Source organism: Amia ocellicauda, chromosome 1, assembly GCF_036373705.1.
Source record: "Amia ocellicauda isolate fAmiCal2 chromosome 1, fAmiCal2.hap1, whole genome shotgun sequence".
NCBI lineage: Eukaryota > Metazoa > Chordata > Actinopteri > Amiiformes > Amiidae > Amia > Amia ocellicauda.
This window is the reverse complement of record NC_089850.1, coordinates 27,791,201-27,812,064: the sequence shown is the minus strand read 5'-3', so window position 1 is coordinate 27,812,064 and position 20,864 is coordinate 27,791,201. Positions and strand designations below refer to the sequence as shown.

Sequence of the window (20,864 nt, the reverse complement as noted above, 5' to 3'; positions counted from 1 at the left end):
GATAATCAATGTGCACATATGTTTGAAAGACATAAGAGTGCCAATACAGGAGTCCAAAAAGTACCTTCAGTCTACGCAGGATAGAGGCCACTCTCTTCTGCAGGTTGTCCCATCTCTGGTTGCCATTATGGACCATCTCCTTGAGTCGGTAGGAGGAGTCGGTGCGGTTCTCGCGGGCCAGTCGCCGGTACTGCTTGTTGATGAGTTCCAGCTGAGTCAAGCTTTCATGGACCTGCCTCTGGAAAGCCTGCAGTCACGAGACATGAAGAGGTCACCGTCACTGCATGAGCTTCACAAGGAAAAACAAGTCTATACAAAGTGGTGAGTTTATCAAGGGCTTTTCTCTGTTACTACTCCATAACCTTCAAGGATGTTAAATTCCCTCAAGCATTCAAAGGTTAAAACATCTTAGCAAACTGTTGGATTACCAAGAATACCAAAAAAACATTAATATGTTTGTTATGAATGTGCCTACAAAAATATATGTAATGTAAATATTTATTCTCTTTATTCTGTAAAGGGCAGCCATTTGTCAAGAAGACTAATTCAGCACAGTATTAGCATCCTCCCATTCATATGGGTTTGTTTCATAGATAATCAAAAAGCATGGCTGTGATCTGTCAGGGAGCAAATCTCACAAAGTCCAGTGTATGCAATTTAAGGAAGCAGTGGTTGGGAACTGAGCTTGTGCAGCTCAGCTGAGCAGATGTGTGGATATGTGTCATCTTCAAGAAAAGGTCATTTCATTTTCTTATGAATACTGCTCAATGCATATTATCAAATTTTTATCCATACATTATACTGTTAGTAAACAGTCCTAACACAGATTAAACATTCTGTTAGGTTCTACTTTTGGTGTTGGTTTTAACATATATACTGTCTGAAAAACCTTGTAGAAATGTATTATCCTGACAACACTGTGTTAATCTGCAACAGAGAACATTAACGTTTTCTGCATAGTTTGAATGTCCATTTCTGGCAGTTCACAGCATATCAATCACAATGCTATTATTCTGCATGCATACATATGCATAAGCATATTTAAAAGTTTCTCATTCAACTGAAATACACTTTTTGGTTCACTGTGTTATATTGTATACACTTACAATGTTGCCATAATGCTATTTGGTTATGCTTTCATGGACACATTGCTCTTTGAGCACACCCCCTATGAGCCTGCCCACTGAAAAGTTAGTTGAAAGAATTTGTTAGTCGTCAGTTCTATCTCTGGCATGTGGTAAAGACCAGCTCCAACTGGACTCAGTAACCCGATCAGGGGGCATCATGTTTCCAACTAGGCACTGGGCAGCTGTACCTCAAACTTCTTGAGCTCCTCTTTGGCCACAGTGTAAATCACTCCCGAGGAGTTGGGCAAGGCGGCTGTTCTCTCAGATGTCTTTAACCAGTCCTCAAAGCGAGAGTAGTCATCCAGGAATTTCTGCCACAGCCTCCAGGTCTCTTCAATCCTGAGTTTAAAGTAGAAATACAAATGCAAATGAAAAATCCCATGGGAACTGCATCATGAAATATACCTAACAAAAGTATCTCAATAGTCTCTGGTCCTTTAGCTCACCTATAATTGTAAACCAGTAAGACAATGAAAAGGGCAAGCAAGGAACAAACAAACAATATATTATGAACATTATTATGATTGTTGAGGGTCTTACCCTAAAAAAAGAAAATCTAAACTTCTACATTTAAAAAACATTACAGTACTTGCAACACCCAGAAAGGATGTCTCTTCAAAGTACCCAGTAATACATTTTAAAATGTCAAGACCCGGAGTACCTTTTGGTATTTGTCCAAGACAGTGTGATGCATGATGTTGGTTGTGACTGCAACTTACTTGAGCCTCCTCTCCATAGACATGGCACAGATGTTCCTCCACCTCCTGTCCAGGCTGCGTGTGGCCTGCTGGATGGAGTCGCACTCCGTCTCGGTGGCACAGGCATCGCAGTCGTGCAGCAACACCTCGCACAGGTTCAGCACGGAGGCCACGCCGGTGCTGTGCTTCTCAATGTCCCTCTGGAGGTCCTGTACATAGGAAAGACACTCGGTGTATTGGGCTGCTTCAGCTCTTTTGAACACCACAACATGGTCTACTGTGATATAATACCCATTAATGTTTCTCTGTCTTTGTGCAATATAATCCAATATAAAGAAAGGAAAATAGAGAGAACCCTTGTTAACTATTTTCTTCTTCAGTTGCATAGAGCTTACCATATCGTTGAAGAAATGCAAGTGGAATAATTGCTTATAGCATTTTCTTTGTTCCTATGTAACAACACAGGAAACTGGGGGGTTATGCAAGTTGCTGTAGCTGTACCAAAGGAAACATCTTTCACAACATTACGTGATATGCTGGAGGTGCAGCAAACTTGACATTGATGAATTGGACATATGCATATGTTTCACAAACAAACTATTAATTTTTTTCATTACTTTCGTTTCTAGTTTTGTGATAAAATATTTTTTTTCCTCAAGTCCCTTCTCTTTTGAGACAAACTAAACATGCTTGTGTAAAGGCCAATACCAAAACCTAATCAATACAATTCCTCAACACTAGATCAGTAGATACCATCACAGGGCTGTGTGTAGCTAAAACTGTTCAGTGCCAAGTGCTTGTTTGCAATTTGGCAGTACTTCACCAATGTTTAAGATTGATTTTTTTGGCTTTGAAACTCGGGTTTCTTATCCCCTGAATACTTTCCTTAAAGCTGAATTTACAAAGAAAATAAATGACAACATAGACAACAACTATTACCATTACTACTAATTCAGTAGTTCAGACAACCCCCTGTAGATGTACTTTAAGAGGAAGAAACAGTGATTAAAGTAGTAGAGTTATTTTGGCCTTAACCCGTTTGGCGGAGGAAACTCCATTTGTTTCCCCACTATATCACTTTTTCTTCCCTAGATAGTGATTATACTCCCAGGATGAGCCATCATGTCTGGATTGTGCCACTCTCAGCTGATAAACCCACAGTGATCTAACAGCAGAGTAAAAGCCTCATAGTTCAAGGACAATTGATAGACTAATCTCTATACCAGAGAGCTGAAGCCCTGTCATATCCCCAAATACAGATAAAAGGAACCTGCTCTTGCTTTTAAAAGCTGTGATGTTAAGGTCAAAGCTCAGTGGTGCCACAGCGTAGTTTTGTTTTATCAGTGTTACCCAGTAGATATGTATTGTAAGCCTCCCGGTGAAACCTGTACTTTTATATCCAATGAATGGTAGAATCTCACACAGTGTGATTTCTTTGTGCCTGTTAGCTGGAATATATTTGAGGAAGTTTAAATAAACCTTGAGATGGAATGTGTTTATGCTGACAATACAATTTTGCTGTGTGTGTGTGTGTGTGTGTGCACCTCACCTGCTGCTGGCTGAGTTTCCTCTGAATCTCCTGGGAGTCGGAGGTCTCGTATACAATGGGCTTGGACAGCTCGGTCTCTATGTGAGCCAGCCAGGACCTCAGGCTGCTCATGTTCTTATCCAGCTGCTGCACGGCCACCAGCGTCTCCCGCAGCTTCTTCACTCTGTGATGGATCAAGGAAGATCTTAAAGCATTGGTACCACAGATCCATTAATTCAGCACCTGTCAGTTCTCAGCAGAGCCCTGCAGCCAGCTTTGAGGAGGCATGAATGGGATGTAAATTATTAAACTCTGAAGTGTAGGTTATTAGGGGATATTTTGAAGATTAATTCCACCTCCAGCTCTCATTCACCTAACTGAAAAAAAATAGCTTAATAGTACAGATTTGGATTGTTCCTGTGTTTCAGGCCATAGATAATTAAAAGCGCCTAAGGAACAGTTGTTTAGATCAGCGCCAGTATCTTTTATATTTTGTGATCACCATTCTGTCTTTCAAGTTCTGGACTTCAGAGTAAGTGCCGGGTATTAAATGATATAATCAGCTTCATAACATTTTTTGCACCGTCATGAGGGAAATCTAAGCCAAGAGCAAAGAGAAAAATAATTGAAATGCAAGACTGATATTTACTATGACACTGCACTTTATATTCCTTATAGAGTGCAGTTTCAGAGTTGGTTTGTCCTATTTATTCGTCTTAAATTTCACTCACTTCATAATCTAAAATAAAATTTCCTTCCATTTCCAAAGAACACAACACTCAATTCGGAACACCGACATGTCAAACAGTGAATTTTATTATCCAAATATAACTTTCTTTATCCCTGGAGACAAAATCAAGCATATCCTGCTGCCAATTGCAATGGCCAAATTAACACAAGGAGGTGCCAAATAATTATATTTTACTGCTTATAAAATACAAGTACAAAAGAACCAAATTAAATATTTCAATGGAAAGATTTATTGAAGTGTAAAATATTTCAAGTAATATGCAAGTACATATATATACATTGTATTAGGTCTATAGTGTATATATCCATATAACATTCTCTTTTTGAATATATTACATATCATTGCATTTTCATATGCTGACCTGGATTTTAACCAATGTTTGCTATTTAAACATTGTGCTGGTGTTCACAACTTGCACTCAACATGGTTACTGCAAGTGAAACTGATCTGGCTGCTGAGCAGTTACACAGATACATATATGTCATATTATTAATGAAATGTATTATATTGCAAATAAAAATACCTAGGCAAAGAGAGTATGTATTTCAAATTTAGATATATTGTAGTATTTATGAATAGTTCAATGGTTCAGTTTTCTTGCATTTAAATAGCTTTAAATAACAAAACAATGAAAGTGCAAAAATGTATAGTTCAAGGCTGTGAGCAGTTTTGGAAAGCATCAAGAAAGATGACACTCTCGTAGTAGCTGGTCAGGTTGGAAGATATTATGTTACAATTTTTAAATATTATGTTATGTTGAGTGCGACCTCAGAGGCAAACTGTACATTGCAGTACAGTGCAGAGCTGCTATTTGTTTTCATATACCTCCAGGAATGTTAGCATGCACAATTCATCTGGGTCTGTTAGGGATTTGTAATGAAATTCTCAGAGTGTGACTTATGACAGATTTAGCACGTCTGTGTTAATTTAGAAAGCCTGTAACAAGACACTATATGGTTCATACTTGAGAGATACTGTTTGCTGTCAGAAGGTCTGTACTAAAAATGGAAGTAGACGCATATGCAATGTCATTGTTATTTTCCATACTACTGTACATCCATAATACTGTTTGTTATATTATAGGAGGAGTTTTATTTTGCAATCAATATATTATTATTTTTTATTTCAGCCAAGGTATAATTCTTCATATCACTGGATAAAACTACATGAATACAGAGTCATGTAGAATCAAGTATTTGAGAACACTCATTTCAAGACTACTGAACAGTTGGTAACCCAACAAACAGCCAATACCATTTGTCCCTCATCTCATGAAATAGGAAACATTCAGCTGTTTGCATTTTTTTTTAATGCAAAGCTGAATACAAAGTTTTCCAAACTCCACAGTATCAGGGGAAATAAATATTACATTCCACCAACAACGGAGAAAACCCCCTTCTATAACCTGACTTAAAAGTATTAAAATTGAATGTTAGTAGCAGTTAAAATAAACCAAAACAGCCCCAGTTAACAAACAATTAATAAATCTTATCCTGCCTGGTAACATCACAGTCACACTCTGGTAGATCCGAGTCAGCGTCACGGCAACCTGCCATTGTGTCTGTTCTGAAATCCAGCACCATGGAGTTGCACTTTAAGGCTCGGCAAATCTCAGTAAAAGGTTTTGGGCTAACTGCCTCCTTCTTGAAAACAACCAGACCTTCCTTCTCGCGAAAGCAGAGTAAAGCAAAGGCAGGGGGGCTGCTATCAGAATGACTTGTCAACCACACTCTAAACAAATGTTATTGGAGAAGGCCTGGGAGTGACAAGTGTTCATGTTTCTAAATAAAACTTACATTCATCAGCATGTGCTGGCGAGCTGGCAGGGCAGGAATGCCGGAGTGCAGAGGCTGCAGAGATAAAGCTCCCACTGTCAGCACAGAACGAACGCACTACTATCTCCCCAGCCGAGTAGTGGTCTGAAATTCCTCGGCGGACTAACACTGCAGAGCCGAATGTGCAGGTTTGGAAACTGCGCTTCTCTTGCTGTGAGAATTGTCTCAGAGTTTCATCAGGAAAAAACAAAGCCAAAAGCCAAATGGCTGCAGCTGTCTTACTGAGATCACTTCCACCCTGCCCCCCAACCAACAGCATTAGGGGAAAAACAGCCAGGCCTCCACATTATCCTGCACCAAACATAACTAGATCAATTTCAGAATGAGTAATACAAATATCATCCTGGTTCACTCTTTCTGAATACACATACATTACTGTAACAAAAACAAAATAAATTAAAATTAAACTAAAATTATCATGGACTTTTTTTTAGAAATTGCATATATTCTTTCAGTGCCCAACCAGTTTGATCTTGTTCTTATCCATGAACTTCTGGCACCTATGAAGCCACGGCAGGCTGCACATCAGCAGACATAACCATCCCTCCACAGAGTCACTTTCAATACAAATAGTGCAGATGGTTCAGATACTAAATTATTTATTTTGTTTCCGAGAACTCAACCTCTGGCGAAAAAACAACCACAAAGATAATATGATCAGTGGTTAGTTTACTAAAAGTTAGAAGTTTAGGAAGATTTAGTTTGGAGAACAAAATATGTACTGTAGGCTATATATATTTTGAATACTCTAATATTTTGAATTACTGAATTTCAGTAATGTGAAGTAAAGTCATATCAAGTATATAAATTGAACTGTATTGTAGATTTCACAGTCTTCAAGCAACAACCAGGCATGATGATGGTTTAGATTAGAACAAACAAATATCTAAGAAGAAGAGCTGGTCTATAGTGAAAAGAAAGGATTTTTTAAAAAATAATAATGTTGTATGAAATTTGTGAGGAAAACAGGAGAGAAATATTAAAAAAAAGAAGCCACACAGAGTGTGAAGGTCTGGTGAAAAAGCTGCCATTGTGAGAAGCTGGTGCCAACTTCATGACCTGGTGTTAAAAGTAATCCATACAGTCCAGGTCCCACCCACAGGACCATTTGAACTTCTATAACCTGCCTTGGGCTTTGCTGCACAAAAAACTAACCGAAAGATATCAAACTTTTAACCCATAAAACCACAGGAGTCAGCGAATTGTTTTAAATCCTGCAGTTGTTTAAAAAAAACAAAGTGTTTGTATTTTCAAATGCTAATGCTTTCCATAATGGAATGGTTGAATGTGATGGAGTGGTGTCTCTCTCTCCCTTTGAATGGGATGGAGAGCATCCCTGTGGTTCAGGCCAAATGGTTACACAGCTATAGCAGACTTCCTGCCCTGGTGTCAGTGTCAGAGCAGTGCTCACAGGACTGTGGCCTCCCGTGGGACAGCTGGTTATATGACACATGCCAAGAGCTACGCAAAACCTGAATTTAAGTATCAAATATTCCAAAAGCAAAACTGTGTTTCCAGATATGCCACAACTAATGCCAGCTGAATGCCTGTTTAGGTAATTTGCTATGGAACTGTAGCAAAAAGGATGTACATTTAAAGGATGTAGATTATGTTATAATTAATTTATTTCTTAAGTAGCGATGTAGTCTCAAACAATATAGTGAGACTTTCACTATTACCTAAAACGTTATCAAAAGCATGCCAGTCGTAAAACAACTTCACTGAGTTAAACCTGAGGATGATACACTGGCCTTAGCGCAGACTGATCAGTCCAGGTGATTTCCAATGGGCCTCTCTCTCACCTGGCTCCAATGAGGTCCAGGAGGTGCTGCCAGCGTTCGCTCACTTTACTGAGCTTGTACTCGATCTCGGACGCTTTGCTCTCATGACTGGCCTTGGCGAGCCGTTCGCCCATCTGATGAAGCTGGATCTTGTTTTCCTGGGCCACGGAGATCTCCTCCTGATAGTCCTGCCAAATACACATAACAAAAGCAAAGTCAGAAGCACCCTAGAGACCAGAAACAACATTCAACCCAGAGAGGGGCTGGGAGCTGAAGGTCTGTGAGAGAGGAAGCTTAATTAAACAATTTATCTTGTTATGGCTACATTGATAATTATGCGGTGTTTAAAAGGATGAAATAAGAAATAGAATACTGTTGAGTTGTTTCTTCAAAATACTGTTTATTGGTAATTTTATAAAATCTTTTTTATGATTTTATAAAGAAAATCCATGTACTGCCAGCTCTACTCCTCATCAAAACTACTCCACAATTAAATACAAATTATAAACAGTAATTCCACACATACTTAAAATGAAAAAAATAACTTTCATTAAGAGAATGTGTAAGAGATTAGGATTAAAAAATGTAGACATTTAATCTTATATTTTCCAGCATTTAGGACCTCATCTGCCTGTAGCAGAGGGACATGCATGAAGTTCTAAAAAGCCTCATGTGACGAGGGTGAGAACTGGAGGCCCAGAGACTGCTTACCTTCCTGAGTTTTTCAATCATCTCCTCAATGCTGATGTCTCCATTTTGAGAAACCTTGCTCTCCATCTGCGTCAGCCACTCACACAACTCCTTGTTCTTCTCATTGAACACTGCCCACTCGTTGAGCTTCTCACTCACCTGCTGCCTGCGCAGAGAGAGCTGGAGGACAACAAACACAGCACAGGGTCAGACATAGGATGATATTAGCCCCTAGCAGCCCGAGCCACAGAGAACTTAACAAATGTGTGCAATATATTATTTTTAAAATGGAAAAAAAGTCATTTAATCAGTCACTACTGAATAATTCTATCAGTCTGCATGTTTTTCGTTCTGTTATTGAGTGCTATTAATAAACTAACATGTGAAACAGGATTAATCTCAGCTAAACCCAAATCTATTGTACATTTCTACTCAATTATTTTAGTTCTCCTCAGTATACTTAATGGAATCAAGGACATGCAACAATATTCACTGATACTTTAGAAGTACATTTTAAACTACATTTACTACACCTACAAGATAAAAAAAAAAAAAATAAGATTTTTTTAATTGATATTTATGTTTGTGGTTTTTGGTTTTATTGGTTTTATCCAATAAAATGAATCAGAAAATAACAGAAATGTGACAAGCTAACAATACAGCCCTTAATAGTTTGCAGTGCCATCAGAAATTGGACAATTTATTTTAATTGACAACCTGCAGCTCCTATCAATGTTTCAAGCTGAGATCCAATTAACTGAGATCAGTATTAAGTCAAGCAAGTCAATCAACCAAGTTAATACAAAAAAATAAAAGTTAAATGAAAGAATACAAGAAGTTCAGAAATAAGCAGAAGAAGGAAGAAAAAAACATAATGTGTAGTAGATTTCTTAGTATTCTTATGTATTACAAATTAATGCTGAAAGAAGAGGATAAATTAATGTGATGAAATTACCATGTTCTAACATATTAACCTAAGGTATTTTATGTCACATTAATTCAAACTTAGAACATGCATGTCAAAATCAAGGTTAATTGTTTTCACTGTACTGTAATACCACACACTCTTTGGTCCAATGAAATAAAGGATGCAAATCAGTAATTATAATATTTTACTGATGATAACAATCCTCATATTTGTTCATGTTTATTAACTAATAATTGTAAAAAAATAATTAAAGCTTAGTTAGACAAAGTCATGAATACTAATGAATAAAAAAAGTTACTACTTTTCAGAATTTTTTTTAAAAGTGTTTCCTCTAATGTCTAATAAAATAGAACTGAAAAGGACCTTACGAATTCTATATTAGACACAAAGAGCGACCAGGCATACATTACTTTCAGCTTGATTAAATTTGTGATTATAAACACTTGACATTGCGCAACACAATCTCCCCAGAGCATCTCTGAAATCCCCTCAGAACTGAGAATTCAGTGCAAACATCCTAAAATGGCAGCCATTCCACTACCTCTTCAAACAAAGAGCAAGAGGTAGGTTTGATCCCAATAACTACATCCTGTTGAGCATTTCAATGTGTCAAAATAAACAAACAGATGTAATCAATATAACTGTTTAGGTTGCCTTACCACGTTAATTATTTAACCGTAGCTCAACTCCGCATCCAAAAGATAGAATGTTTTCCTTCTTAGAAATTAACTGATGTCTAATTTATAAAGCAGTTTCATCAGAATAATGAAATACTGTAGATAAGGTGTTACCTGTTCTGGCACTTGTTTGGCATGGTTTATTTTTCATTTGAACAAGCAGCTGCAAATTTCCTGTGGTCTGATCATTCAAGACAGGAAGCGACAAACTGAAAGACTTGAGCTTTAAACCCTTAATTTTACATGCAGGTTCTCTGTACCTCACTACTCTGCATACCTCAGAATCTGAACACTTCCTTCCGGAACGGAATCACATTGACTACTTGTTATCTTCACAAACTGAATTTTATTAAGCTCTCTGTCACGCACATAGGACTAACGTACAAGAGAACCGATCTACATGAACAAAAAATATGTGATACATGCAGAATGGCAGATGACCTAATTATGCTACAGGATGCTAATGCATTTTGACTTGCTCAATCCAACATTTACCCTAAATCGCTGTTTAAATCATATTAGAGACCTGCTCAGTTTATTTATTTTTTCATTGGTTCTGTTTTTCCATCATCTGTATTTTTTTTATACATTTTTATCATTGCAATTGTTGATTCTTAAACGTACCCTGGATATCTTACTACATTTTTTGTAATTGATTTAGTCATGCAATGCCTTGTTTTACTGGACTTGTTAATTACAGTTTAAGCAATCATTCTAAAACTACTTTAAAATACAGAAACTTAATGTGATGGTGTAAATACCTATAAGAGCACATCGCCAGTGCTCTCACAACCATCTCTGGCTTGAATATCAAACGTCATAGTGGGTATTGTTCTCAGAAAACCCAGAGAGAGCTCAACAGGTTTTTACCTCCTGCAGCGTCCAGTGGGGTTGCAATAGAAGTGTAAAAGAGGGTGTTCCCATACTTGCATTACAAATAGTGGGATTAGATAAATAAATTACTCGTTATTACAAAAAATAATGGGAAATAAAAATTGCAAGGGAAGATATGACCTATTTTAAAATGACAGAAAGCAATTACAAAATGTAGGGCTGCTCTGAAAATGGCCTAAAGAATTTGGAACACTGTATTTTAAAATATTTGCATTAAGTCATTTGGATATTTGGATCTTCTCCTGTTTGAAAGCCATTCCTATGGCTGTGAGCCCTGTGGTACCTGGTGGCAAAGCTCATCCCACTGGCGATGCAGCAGCTCGATGCGTTCCTGCAGCACGGACAGGTCATCTGCGCTGATGTAGTTCCTCAGCGACTCCTTCAGCACAGACAGGTGCGCGAGGTCCTCTGTCCAGCCGTCAAAAGTGTTCTCCAGCTCCTGTACGCAGTCAACACAGTGCAGTTCAGGCCAGGGCACAAACAGCACATGGGTGCATTTTACACATCCAACAAGGTGGAGAAAGATGAGAAAGTAGAATGAGAAATTACAGAGAAACAAGGATTTCCTAAAACCAATCCTTCCACAGTGACAAACGTGGACAAATGAAGTACTTATTTAGTATTGCAGCTTTTTTTGAGGGAGAGAGAGAGAGAATATGCATGGATGACTTGAAATTACCCCAACAGCTCAAACACGAATAACGTGAAGTCATAAATTCTGTCACCCTTGTGAACTTCAAAACACACAAGAATAAAAAAAATTAAAAAAGGAATCCATTTGCCCGCCGTAACCAGGCACTTTCAGCACAGAATTCAAGACAACCCTCAATCTCTGGTGAAGCGTATTTTATGTCGAGCAGTTTGTCCATTTGTGTTTTGCCATTTCAGTCTGAAAGTGTATGCAGGACTATTATGTAACATCTCTCCAGGCAACCTCTTCTACTAGAATGCTCCTGTCATAAACCACTCTGTGCAGCTATTGTATCCTTCTGAGTAGAAGAAGCAGCTTCGTAGGAACATTTTCTAATGAAAAGCAGACGAGGAAATGAAATCTACATACATAGTTATATAAATATTTTAAATTTCTGTGGAGGCTTGTCTAAAAGAATGTAATCTATCAAATAAAATAAATGCCAAATCTGTGTATAAATATTCTAGAAAATGATTTGAACTAATTAATAATACATTAATTCTCAAACTCAAAAGAATAGTGAATTAGTATTTTTATGTCAGATAGAATATTAACAAGATATTTTTTAACGTACTGGTTTCCCAGATCAGAAGAGACATCAATTCATGCTGTATTTACTTTGGTTGTTTCTGCAAAGTATCAATTAGAAAATGTTATAATTACTACAGTTAATAATAGTTAATGTCCAGACAGTATAAACCCCACATAAAAACGATGCTTGAAAACTCCCACACATTTTGCTGCCTGACAGTACTTTAGATGACTATATACGCAGATAAATACGACAAAGATGGAGGATATTACTGCGTGTGGCAGGGTTTGATTTATTCTGTGATAAATAATGTCAGGCTGCATGTGGAGAGAGCTGGGCAGCCCAGTCTGGTGCTTACCTTGCAGCGTATCTGTTCAGAGTGAAGCTCGTCGTGGTGGTCTGGCAGGGGCTGGGAAAGCTTCCTCTTGAAGGCTCGCAGCTTCTCCAGTGAGCCCCCAATCCCTTTCTCACATCTCTCCCAGTCCTGGAAACACAGCACACAAACACTGTCAGTCCCACTCTACTTGCTATTACAGAATCCCAGCATAAAGACACCAGAGGAAATCCTGAAGCAGCCTGGTTCTCATTCCCACAAAGCCGGCTCCACAGCCTGTATGCTATCTGCAGGAGGGAGTGTCGCAGTTTTATCTAGTGCTGTCTCATTGCTGTCTTAAAAGGTTGCCGAGACAGAAAATGCCAGATCAGGTAATAAATACTTAAAGCAGGAAGCCAGCAATACAATACAGACAGCTTCAAGGTTTGCTTTAAGGACACTCTGCATACAGAGAACAAGCAAAGCTGCTGCATGCATTTAACACACAGCAAAGGGATGGTGTCTTCATTTCTTTATGTACATGGTTATATTAATCTCAGTTTTGGTTAAAAACAAAACAAAAAGTCTTTAACAGCAAGTCAGCTTCTTTTTCTGTACATTTTAATGACCCAGCTGCCAGCTTAATTTTACCAGTTTTGCAAGCTTAATCTCATATAATTTTAGCAGTGTTAACAATTGCCTTGACCTCTGAGTCGACTGGACACAAAGACAGTAAATGTCAAGAATCCTGAGAATGAATTTTAAAATATTGAAAATATGTGCACACCTGGCCACAGTCATGAACATAAATTATACAATAACTTTTTTTCAGGGACAGATATGGATTTTAAAACCACACCTTTCATAATTGGTATTACCTATTTATAGCCTTTTCTTTTGGCATATAACAAAGGTATTTTATATATTTTAGACTACCCTAATACATACATCATAAGCACAGGAATAAACTACATGTACTGTACTAGTCTTTGATATGTAATATTGCATTATGTGCTATTTTGATACAATATCTGTAGATAAACTTACTAAAGACAGATATAATAAGTCATTTTACTGTACTTATAATGTTGATGTATAAAATGCAATGACATGCACCCAAAATTGCTACCCATTGAGTTAGTACCTAAGATAAAACCCAGTAAAATGTACATAATTGCTGCATCTGCAACCCTGTGACAGTAGGACGGTATCTGTGCAGTATAACGTATATCTGTGTACCTCAGCAGATACGGCTGCCAGGTTGAGTTACCTTGAGTAGGGCTGCAAGCTCTCTCTTCTGTTCGTCCAGGCTGATGTTTGCCGTCTTCCACCGCTCCTGTATCTCAGTGAGCTCAGCCTGCAGCGTCACCTCGGCCTTGCTGTCCGCAGACAGAAGGAGCTGCCTCCCAGCCTCCACCGTCAGGATGTAGCTGCCCTGCTGGCGCTGGAGCACCTTCTCCTTCAGCTGCAGAGTCACACAGCACAAGGTCTGAGCAGGAGGTAAGCTTAGGTACCCTGCCCCCGCAGTTTTTCTAAATCTAGCTGAGCTGACTGAAGGATGTCATTGGGGCAGAATTGTACTGGCCCGTGAGTTTTGTGTCAAACAAAAGTGAAGTGAAAATAATTTTCACAAAATGCTACACGGTACAGACTTATTAACTGGGTTAACTTCGTGGGAGTTTGCTGGCACCCAATCATCATTTAAAGCTAGGGAACACTCTACATTATAATATGTTAATGATAAGATAATGCTTGGTTTCTAAGGCAAATGCTGCACTAAATTTATGTTCCAGTGTGAGGGAGAATTTGACAAAATGGTTTTTTTTTTCAGGCCTCAGACACAATGAAGTGGGACAGAAGGAGTTGGAACAGAGCAGAGAAAGAGTACCTGAACCTGGTCCAGCATGGCACGGGCCTGCTGCAGAGGCACTGGCACTCCCTCCTGCCGTCCCTCTGCCTGGTGCGCCACCTCCACCAGCCACTTGCGCAGCTTCTCGGCCATCTCCCTGTACCGCTGCCACTGGCGGATCAGGCTGTCAATGATGCCCCTCCTCTGCTGGGCCCGACGGATCACTCCTTGCCACTGGTTACTCAGCAGGGCCAGTTTGAGGTTAAACTCATCCCTGTGGGAAAGTGACAAAGGGACAAAGTACAAAGTCACCTCCCCCAACAACCATATATCACAAAGTGTTGAATCAATAGCATTTATAAGTATATAATAGATTGATTGAAAAACAGAACAAACAGAGTCGGTAGCACCGTTAAGAAAAAAAAAAAAAAAACATGATCAATCCAAAATGCTTGTTAATATTATATTTTCAAGAAGGATTTAGACAAGATTGAGTAATGATAAGAAATCCTCTACCACATGCACCTGGTTTACAGGTACATCAGTTTCTTTTGCAGCTGCACTGAAGACAAATTTCCTCCATGCCCAAATATTCCTTCAGCTCACAGTTACCTGTCATCCACCTGTCCCTGCTCCAGGAGCCGCTGGCCATCTGTGATGATGGAATGCAGGATCTGCTGGCGACTGAACATCTCTGCCTGGAACAACTGCACAGCAAAGAGACCCACAGACCGTCAGCCAAAGGAGTCTGGCTTTACACCAGGACTTATTTCATATCTTTGAAATCTCTAATATAATCAAATGTTTAATCATTTACTGAGAATAAAAGGGAAACATATAAACAAAAACATTTATCACATCTTGTAAAAGGAATTAGAGTTTGTCTCTTCACAATTGTCATCAGAAGGTGTACCTTTTATGTATGTATGAATGTATTGTTTTGTTATATATATATACACTCACCTAAAGGATTATTAGGAACACCATACTAATACTGTGTTTGACCCCCTTTCGCCTTCAGAACTGCCTTAATTCTACGTGGCATTGATTCAACAAGGTGCTGAAAGCATTCTTTAGAAATGTTGGCCCATATTGATAGGATAGCATCTTGCAGTTTATGGAGATTTGTAGGATGCACATCCAGGGCACGAAGCTCCCGTTCCACCACATCCCAAAGATGCTCTATTGGGTTGAGATCTGGTGACTGTGGGGGCCAGTTTAGTACAGTGAACTCATTGTCATGTTCAAGAAACCAATTTGAAATGATTCGACCTTTGTGACATGGTGCATTATCCTGCTGGAAGTAGCCATCAGAGGATGGATACATGGTGGTCATAAAGGGATGGACATAGTCAGAAACAATGCTCAGGTAGGCCGTGGCATTTAAACGATGCCCAATTGGCACTAAGGGGCCTAAAGTGTGCCAAGAAAACATCCCCCACACCATTACACCACCACCACCAGCCTGCACAGTGGTAACAAGGCATGATGGATCCATGTTCTCATTCTGTTTACGCCAAATTCTGACTCTACCATCTGAATGTCTCAACAGAAATCGAGACTCATCAGACCAGGCAACATTTTTCCAGTCTTCAACTGTCCAATTTTGGTGAGCTTGTGCAAATTGTAGCCTCTTTTTCCTATTTGTAGTGGAGATGAGTGGTACCCGGTGGGGTCTTCTGCTGTTGTAGCCCATCCGCCTCAAGGTTGTACGTGTTGTGGCTTCACAAATGCTTTGCTGCATACCTCGGTTGTAACGAGTGGTTATTTCAGTCAAAGTTGCTCTTCTATCAGCTTGAATCAGTCGGCCCATTCTCCTCTGACCTCTAGCATCAACAAGGCATTTTCGCCCCCACAGGACTGCTGCATTCTGGATGTTTTTCCCTTTTCACACCATTCTTTGTAAACCCTAGAAATGGTTGTGCGTGAAAATCCCAGTAACTGAGCAGATTGTGAAATACTCAGACCGGCCCGTCTGGCACCAACAACCATGCCACGCTCAAAATTGCTTAAATCACCTTTCTTTCCCATTCAGACATTCAGTTTGGAGTTCAGGAGATTGTCTTGACCAGGACCACACCCCTAAATGCATTGAAGCAACTGCCATTGATTGGTTGGTTAGATAATTGCATTAATGAGAAATTGAACAGGTGTTCCTAATAATCCTTTAGGTGAGTGTATATATATATATATATATATATATATATATATATATATATATATATATATATATATATATATATATATATATGTTTCTACTATGGGCACATACAGTAGCACTGTTCACAATACTGCAAGTGTAAGTGAAATCCTACAACTGAATTTTTCGATTGGGGATATGCTGTTACACACATTGCAGTAACTGCAGTACCCGAACTTTGCTGTGGCAGAGACTCTGCAGGGCCGTGATTTCCCTCACCTCGTGTGCCCTCTGCTGCTCCAGCAGGCTCTGGTAGTTCCCTGAGATCTCCACTGCCAACTTCTCCTCAGTCTGGACCAGGAACTCCATCCATGTCTCACACTTCTCCAGGAACGTCTGGTGCTGCAGGAGGAAGGCCTGGAGTTTGCTGTTGGGTAAGAGACATGGATGACATTCCCATGAGTGGAATACAGATTCCTAAACGATTTTTAAAGTAATCACTTAACCGTTAATCTGAAAAGTAAGGTATTTTTCCGTCACATTCCTGCTTCCCCAGGCAACAGATATTGTATAGTTATACTATAGTAACTGCAAAAATACTAATGTAAGGTACTGTATTAGAAAACTATTGTAGTTACATTTTAGTTTTTTGTCCAATATGAAAAGCTGTCATTAACTTTTTTTCATGGACTGAAACAAATTCAGTAAAACTAGAAAATTTCATATTTACAGTAAGTTAAAATAGTGGTAAGCACAAGCGTTATTCAGTAAACCCTATGGTCTATGTTTACAGACATATCTATACTAAAACTATATACTGACCATATTTAAAACTACAACTGCAGCTGACATTGCTGTATTTATGTTCATATTTACTATGTTTAATTTAGTTGTCAAACTTTTAATTATACTAACAAAGTATGTACAAAAATACTATGGTCACCTACAATAATGTTTTCCTCTATGGGTGATATGACTGCAGATTTAAAAAGTAGAATTAAATCTCAAAGAGGGAATAGTACAGTTACACCATTTATTTTAGTTATCCCAAACATTTTTGCAGAATTTCCTTTGAAGTTCAGTTTTATTTTTTGGGCTCCATTTTTTTTCCTTATGTCTAGTGATCACAACTATCTGTTTAATTTTGCTTTTGCTACAATATGTGCATTCCCTTTGCCACATTGTGTTTTTGAAGATAAGCATTGACAAGCAAGACAGATCTCTGAAACTCTGGATGTTTCTGTAACTCCTCCACACCTGAATCTCTCAGTCATCTGGGCTGAAGTCAGGGACCAGCTCCTGTTGAGGTTCTGCATGCGTTTGATCTCCTTGTCATTGAGGGGTAACCTGTAACCCAGCTCGTTCAAGCGCTCCAGGTCTGGAGCCATGCTGCTGAACTTCAGCATCTGCCTCTGAGAAACACCACACAGCCTGGTCAGTCATAGCATCACATTCAAAACATCATCATCAATGCAGAAACATAAAAGGGTATGCATCTGCTGTATAATACGACAGTATAGCATACTATACTGTACTTATTTAAGTCCTGAATAACCTGTACATTAGAAGATTGATTCAATGGATAATTGGTCTTGATTTTTTCCAATGTCAGGGAAAATTATATTCATTCAGAGAGTGGAAGAAGGTAATAAAACTGCAGAGAGCAGGCATTCATGAGAAAACCATTAAATCAATTAATCAATCAACCAATCAATAGACAGATAGATAGAGGTATTTTTGTACTGTTATTGTGAATACAATATTGTTTTTTTTCCCCACCACTGTATGCATATCTGTTTTTTTTAAGGAAATCCTTTGAATCCCTTGAATGTATCACATGTGAATAGGCAATTACCTTGAGCTCCTCCATCCTGTTCTGGATGATGGAGAGGTCAGAAGAGCGGTTGGGATCCTGTCCTTTCAGAACATCCTCAGCATCCAGTGTCCAGCCCTCCAGAGAGTCCAGCTGGGAGCTGAAGCTCTCATAGTCCTGAACCCCAGCCTGAGGAATCAGTCATGATTAGATTACAGAGTTGTGAACCTATTACTCTATGTCTGAAAAATCGCCTATTTTTAATCATATGCAAACAACTCCTAATATCGCAACTCTGCCTTGAACATTTCTATATTAATCTGCCTCATTTGTGTGTTGTGGACACTATCTTTTTAAAACAATGTCTTCAAACTTCTTCAAACTTAACACTACAGCTAGAGTGCCAGATATGGAAAACTAAAGATCTGTCATTTCACACTGTGCTTTCACAATGCACACTGCAGTTTGGAAGTCATATTGTGTTGCCATTAGTTGCACAAGCATGTGTCTATTTACTGTTTACACTGTAGCTAGTGTGGGACTATATTTTGCAAAGACTGTCCTACCTGTAGTACCGCTTGCTGCCTGGAGAGGGCCTGCTCCAGTGCTTCCAGGCGCTGTGTGAGGGACAGTCGGTCAGACTGAATAGCTGCCACGGCTGAAGAGTCCACCTGCTGCTTCAGCTGCTCTCCCAGCTCATGGAGGACGAGCAGGGAGTCCTGGGCCGGCTTTTGAGCTCGCATCAAGTCCTGCATTGACATCAGGGTATCAAGTTAGTCACCATTTACACATTGACAAGGCCCAATTATAGCTGTGTCTCAGTTACAGCACACAGTCATTTTATTTTAATTTCAACGCAATAGTTCAAATACACATCATATGCTCTGGCCACAATTCAGTGCTTTTGAGTCATTACAAGTTTCATATTGTCTTGTATTAAACATGCTCATATTAGTTTACCCATTAGCCTGTTGTGTTATTAAATCTCATTTTGAAACATCCTAATACCAATTCAATCACACATTAATGCTTGTATAAAAATGGTTCCTTTTGGTCTTTTGCAGAAAGCAGAATCTGATAATTAACTTGACCACATTTTCTGTGTAAATAAAAATATCAGAAGGCTATGTGGATAGCATCCTAGTCAAAAGAGTAAAATTGTATGTTTTGAGACAGGAAACAACTGAAGTTTAAGAAGCCCTATTTAAAAAGGTCAGATTTTTGCAACTACACAGTCTGCTGTCATCGTATCCTGGACTGCACAACTGACCAAGAATTCACTTGGCTATGATTCAGAGACTGTTGTTGGGTAGAGCTGTGGTATGAAAAGACTCATACAGCTTCCATTGAAAGAAAAACATTGGGCTTCATTTGGACACAAAAAGCCGGCAGCTGCATTGTGCAGTTGTGTCATTTGAACTGAAGTGTCTGACATTTGTCTGACTGAAAAAACAGAAAACTATGATTTTGAAAAGCTGATTTAAGCACTGCAGTGTTTCTACTTTAAAGAACTGGGTTATTAACAATTGCTTACAAACCAAAGAACACAAACACCAAAACAAGTACAGAAACAACAACAGAGCATCTATTTCTGTATACTTATTTCTGCGTAGCCAAGGAAAGACATACATTAAATGGTCTCAAGGAGATTCAATGATGCTGTAAAACACTCTGGTGAAATAAAAGCTGTGGCAGGGTACAATAGGGCAGAGATTGGTCCAGTTGGCAAGCCACAAAAGATGTAATAAAAATGCTTCTCCAAGGCAGAATTTTTTTCCCTGCCACCCTCAGCCACCAGTGGTTGGCACTCCTATTGACTTACAGCACAGTTATGGATCCAGGTAGAGACCTCGTCGTCGGCGATGTCCTTGCTGGTAGCCGTTTTCAGCAGCTCGTTGGCGCGCTCCTCCTGCCGCAGCACGGCCGTGGAGCTCTGGTTGTACACCTCCTTGTAGCGCTGCCACAGCTGGAGAAGGGTCTTGCTGGCCTTGAGCTGCTCGGTGATCTCCTCCAGCAGGCCATTCCACCTGAAATTACAGACCGAGCACAGTGGGGTGAGCAACCAGGCCAATTTAAATCTGAAAATGTATCAATTTGAATTACTTTATTTATGATTAATGAGCATTTGGTATTCTTGAATGCAGGCCTGCAGTAAGTGATGGTGTTGAAGTATTCCTGCATTACATTTAGGAAATCCACCCAGGCTACCCACTTTGAGGTCCAGTAGCCAAAACCCCTTCAGCACTGAATAAGTTCAGTATTAAATATAGCATCTTTTCTCTTAACTTGTCTATTGACAAAAACTAAGGGACACAAAAGATACATTTGTTTATGCATCTGGCCTGAGGATTTTAGATTACATGAGAAATAGTTAAGATTGGAGTTCATATCACCCCATTTTAAAAGGAACAGAAATTAAAAGGCTAATAAAACGTAAGAACATAAACACATAAAAAAGTTTATAACGAGAGCAGGCCATTCGACCCATTGTGTTTGTTTGGTGTCCATTAATAACTTAGTGAACCAAGGATCCTATCCAGTCTATTTTTGAATGTTCCCAAATTGTTGGCTTCAACCACATCGCTGGGGAGTTTGTTCCAGATTGTGACGACTCTCT

The 20,864-nt window shown here is 39.0% G+C and overlaps 1 protein-coding gene across 1 annotated transcript in view; it reads right to left on the bottom strand.

Moving 5' to 3' along the window:
• The window catches only part of LOC136747587 (nesprin-1), a 183,822-nt gene that overhangs the window by 18,815 nt on the left and 144,143 nt on the right, over positions 1-20,864 (bottom strand). The window contains exons 119-134 of the mRNA XM_066700533.1: positions 20,070-20,274; positions 18,814-18,996; positions 18,290-18,436; positions 17,692-17,846; positions 16,714-16,861; positions 14,907-15,001; positions 14,334-14,568; positions 13,716-13,910; positions 12,491-12,616; positions 11,193-11,348; positions 8,432-8,590; positions 7,742-7,908; positions 3,375-3,537; positions 1,847-2,034; positions 1,316-1,466; positions 65-247 (exon numbers count right to left, since the gene is read on the bottom strand). Of these exons, the coding sequence (XP_066556630.1) occupies positions 65-247; positions 1,316-1,466; positions 1,847-2,034; positions 3,375-3,537; positions 7,742-7,908; positions 8,432-8,590; positions 11,193-11,348; positions 12,491-12,616; positions 13,716-13,910; positions 14,334-14,568; positions 14,907-15,001; positions 16,714-16,861; positions 17,692-17,846; positions 18,290-18,436; positions 18,814-18,996; positions 20,070-20,274 (2,656 nt within the window). The remainder of the gene's footprint in view (positions 1-64; positions 248-1,315; positions 1,467-1,846; positions 2,035-3,374; positions 3,538-7,741; positions 7,909-8,431; positions 8,591-11,192; positions 11,349-12,490; positions 12,617-13,715; positions 13,911-14,333; positions 14,569-14,906; positions 15,002-16,713; positions 16,862-17,691; positions 17,847-18,289; positions 18,437-18,813; positions 18,997-20,069; positions 20,275-20,864) is intronic.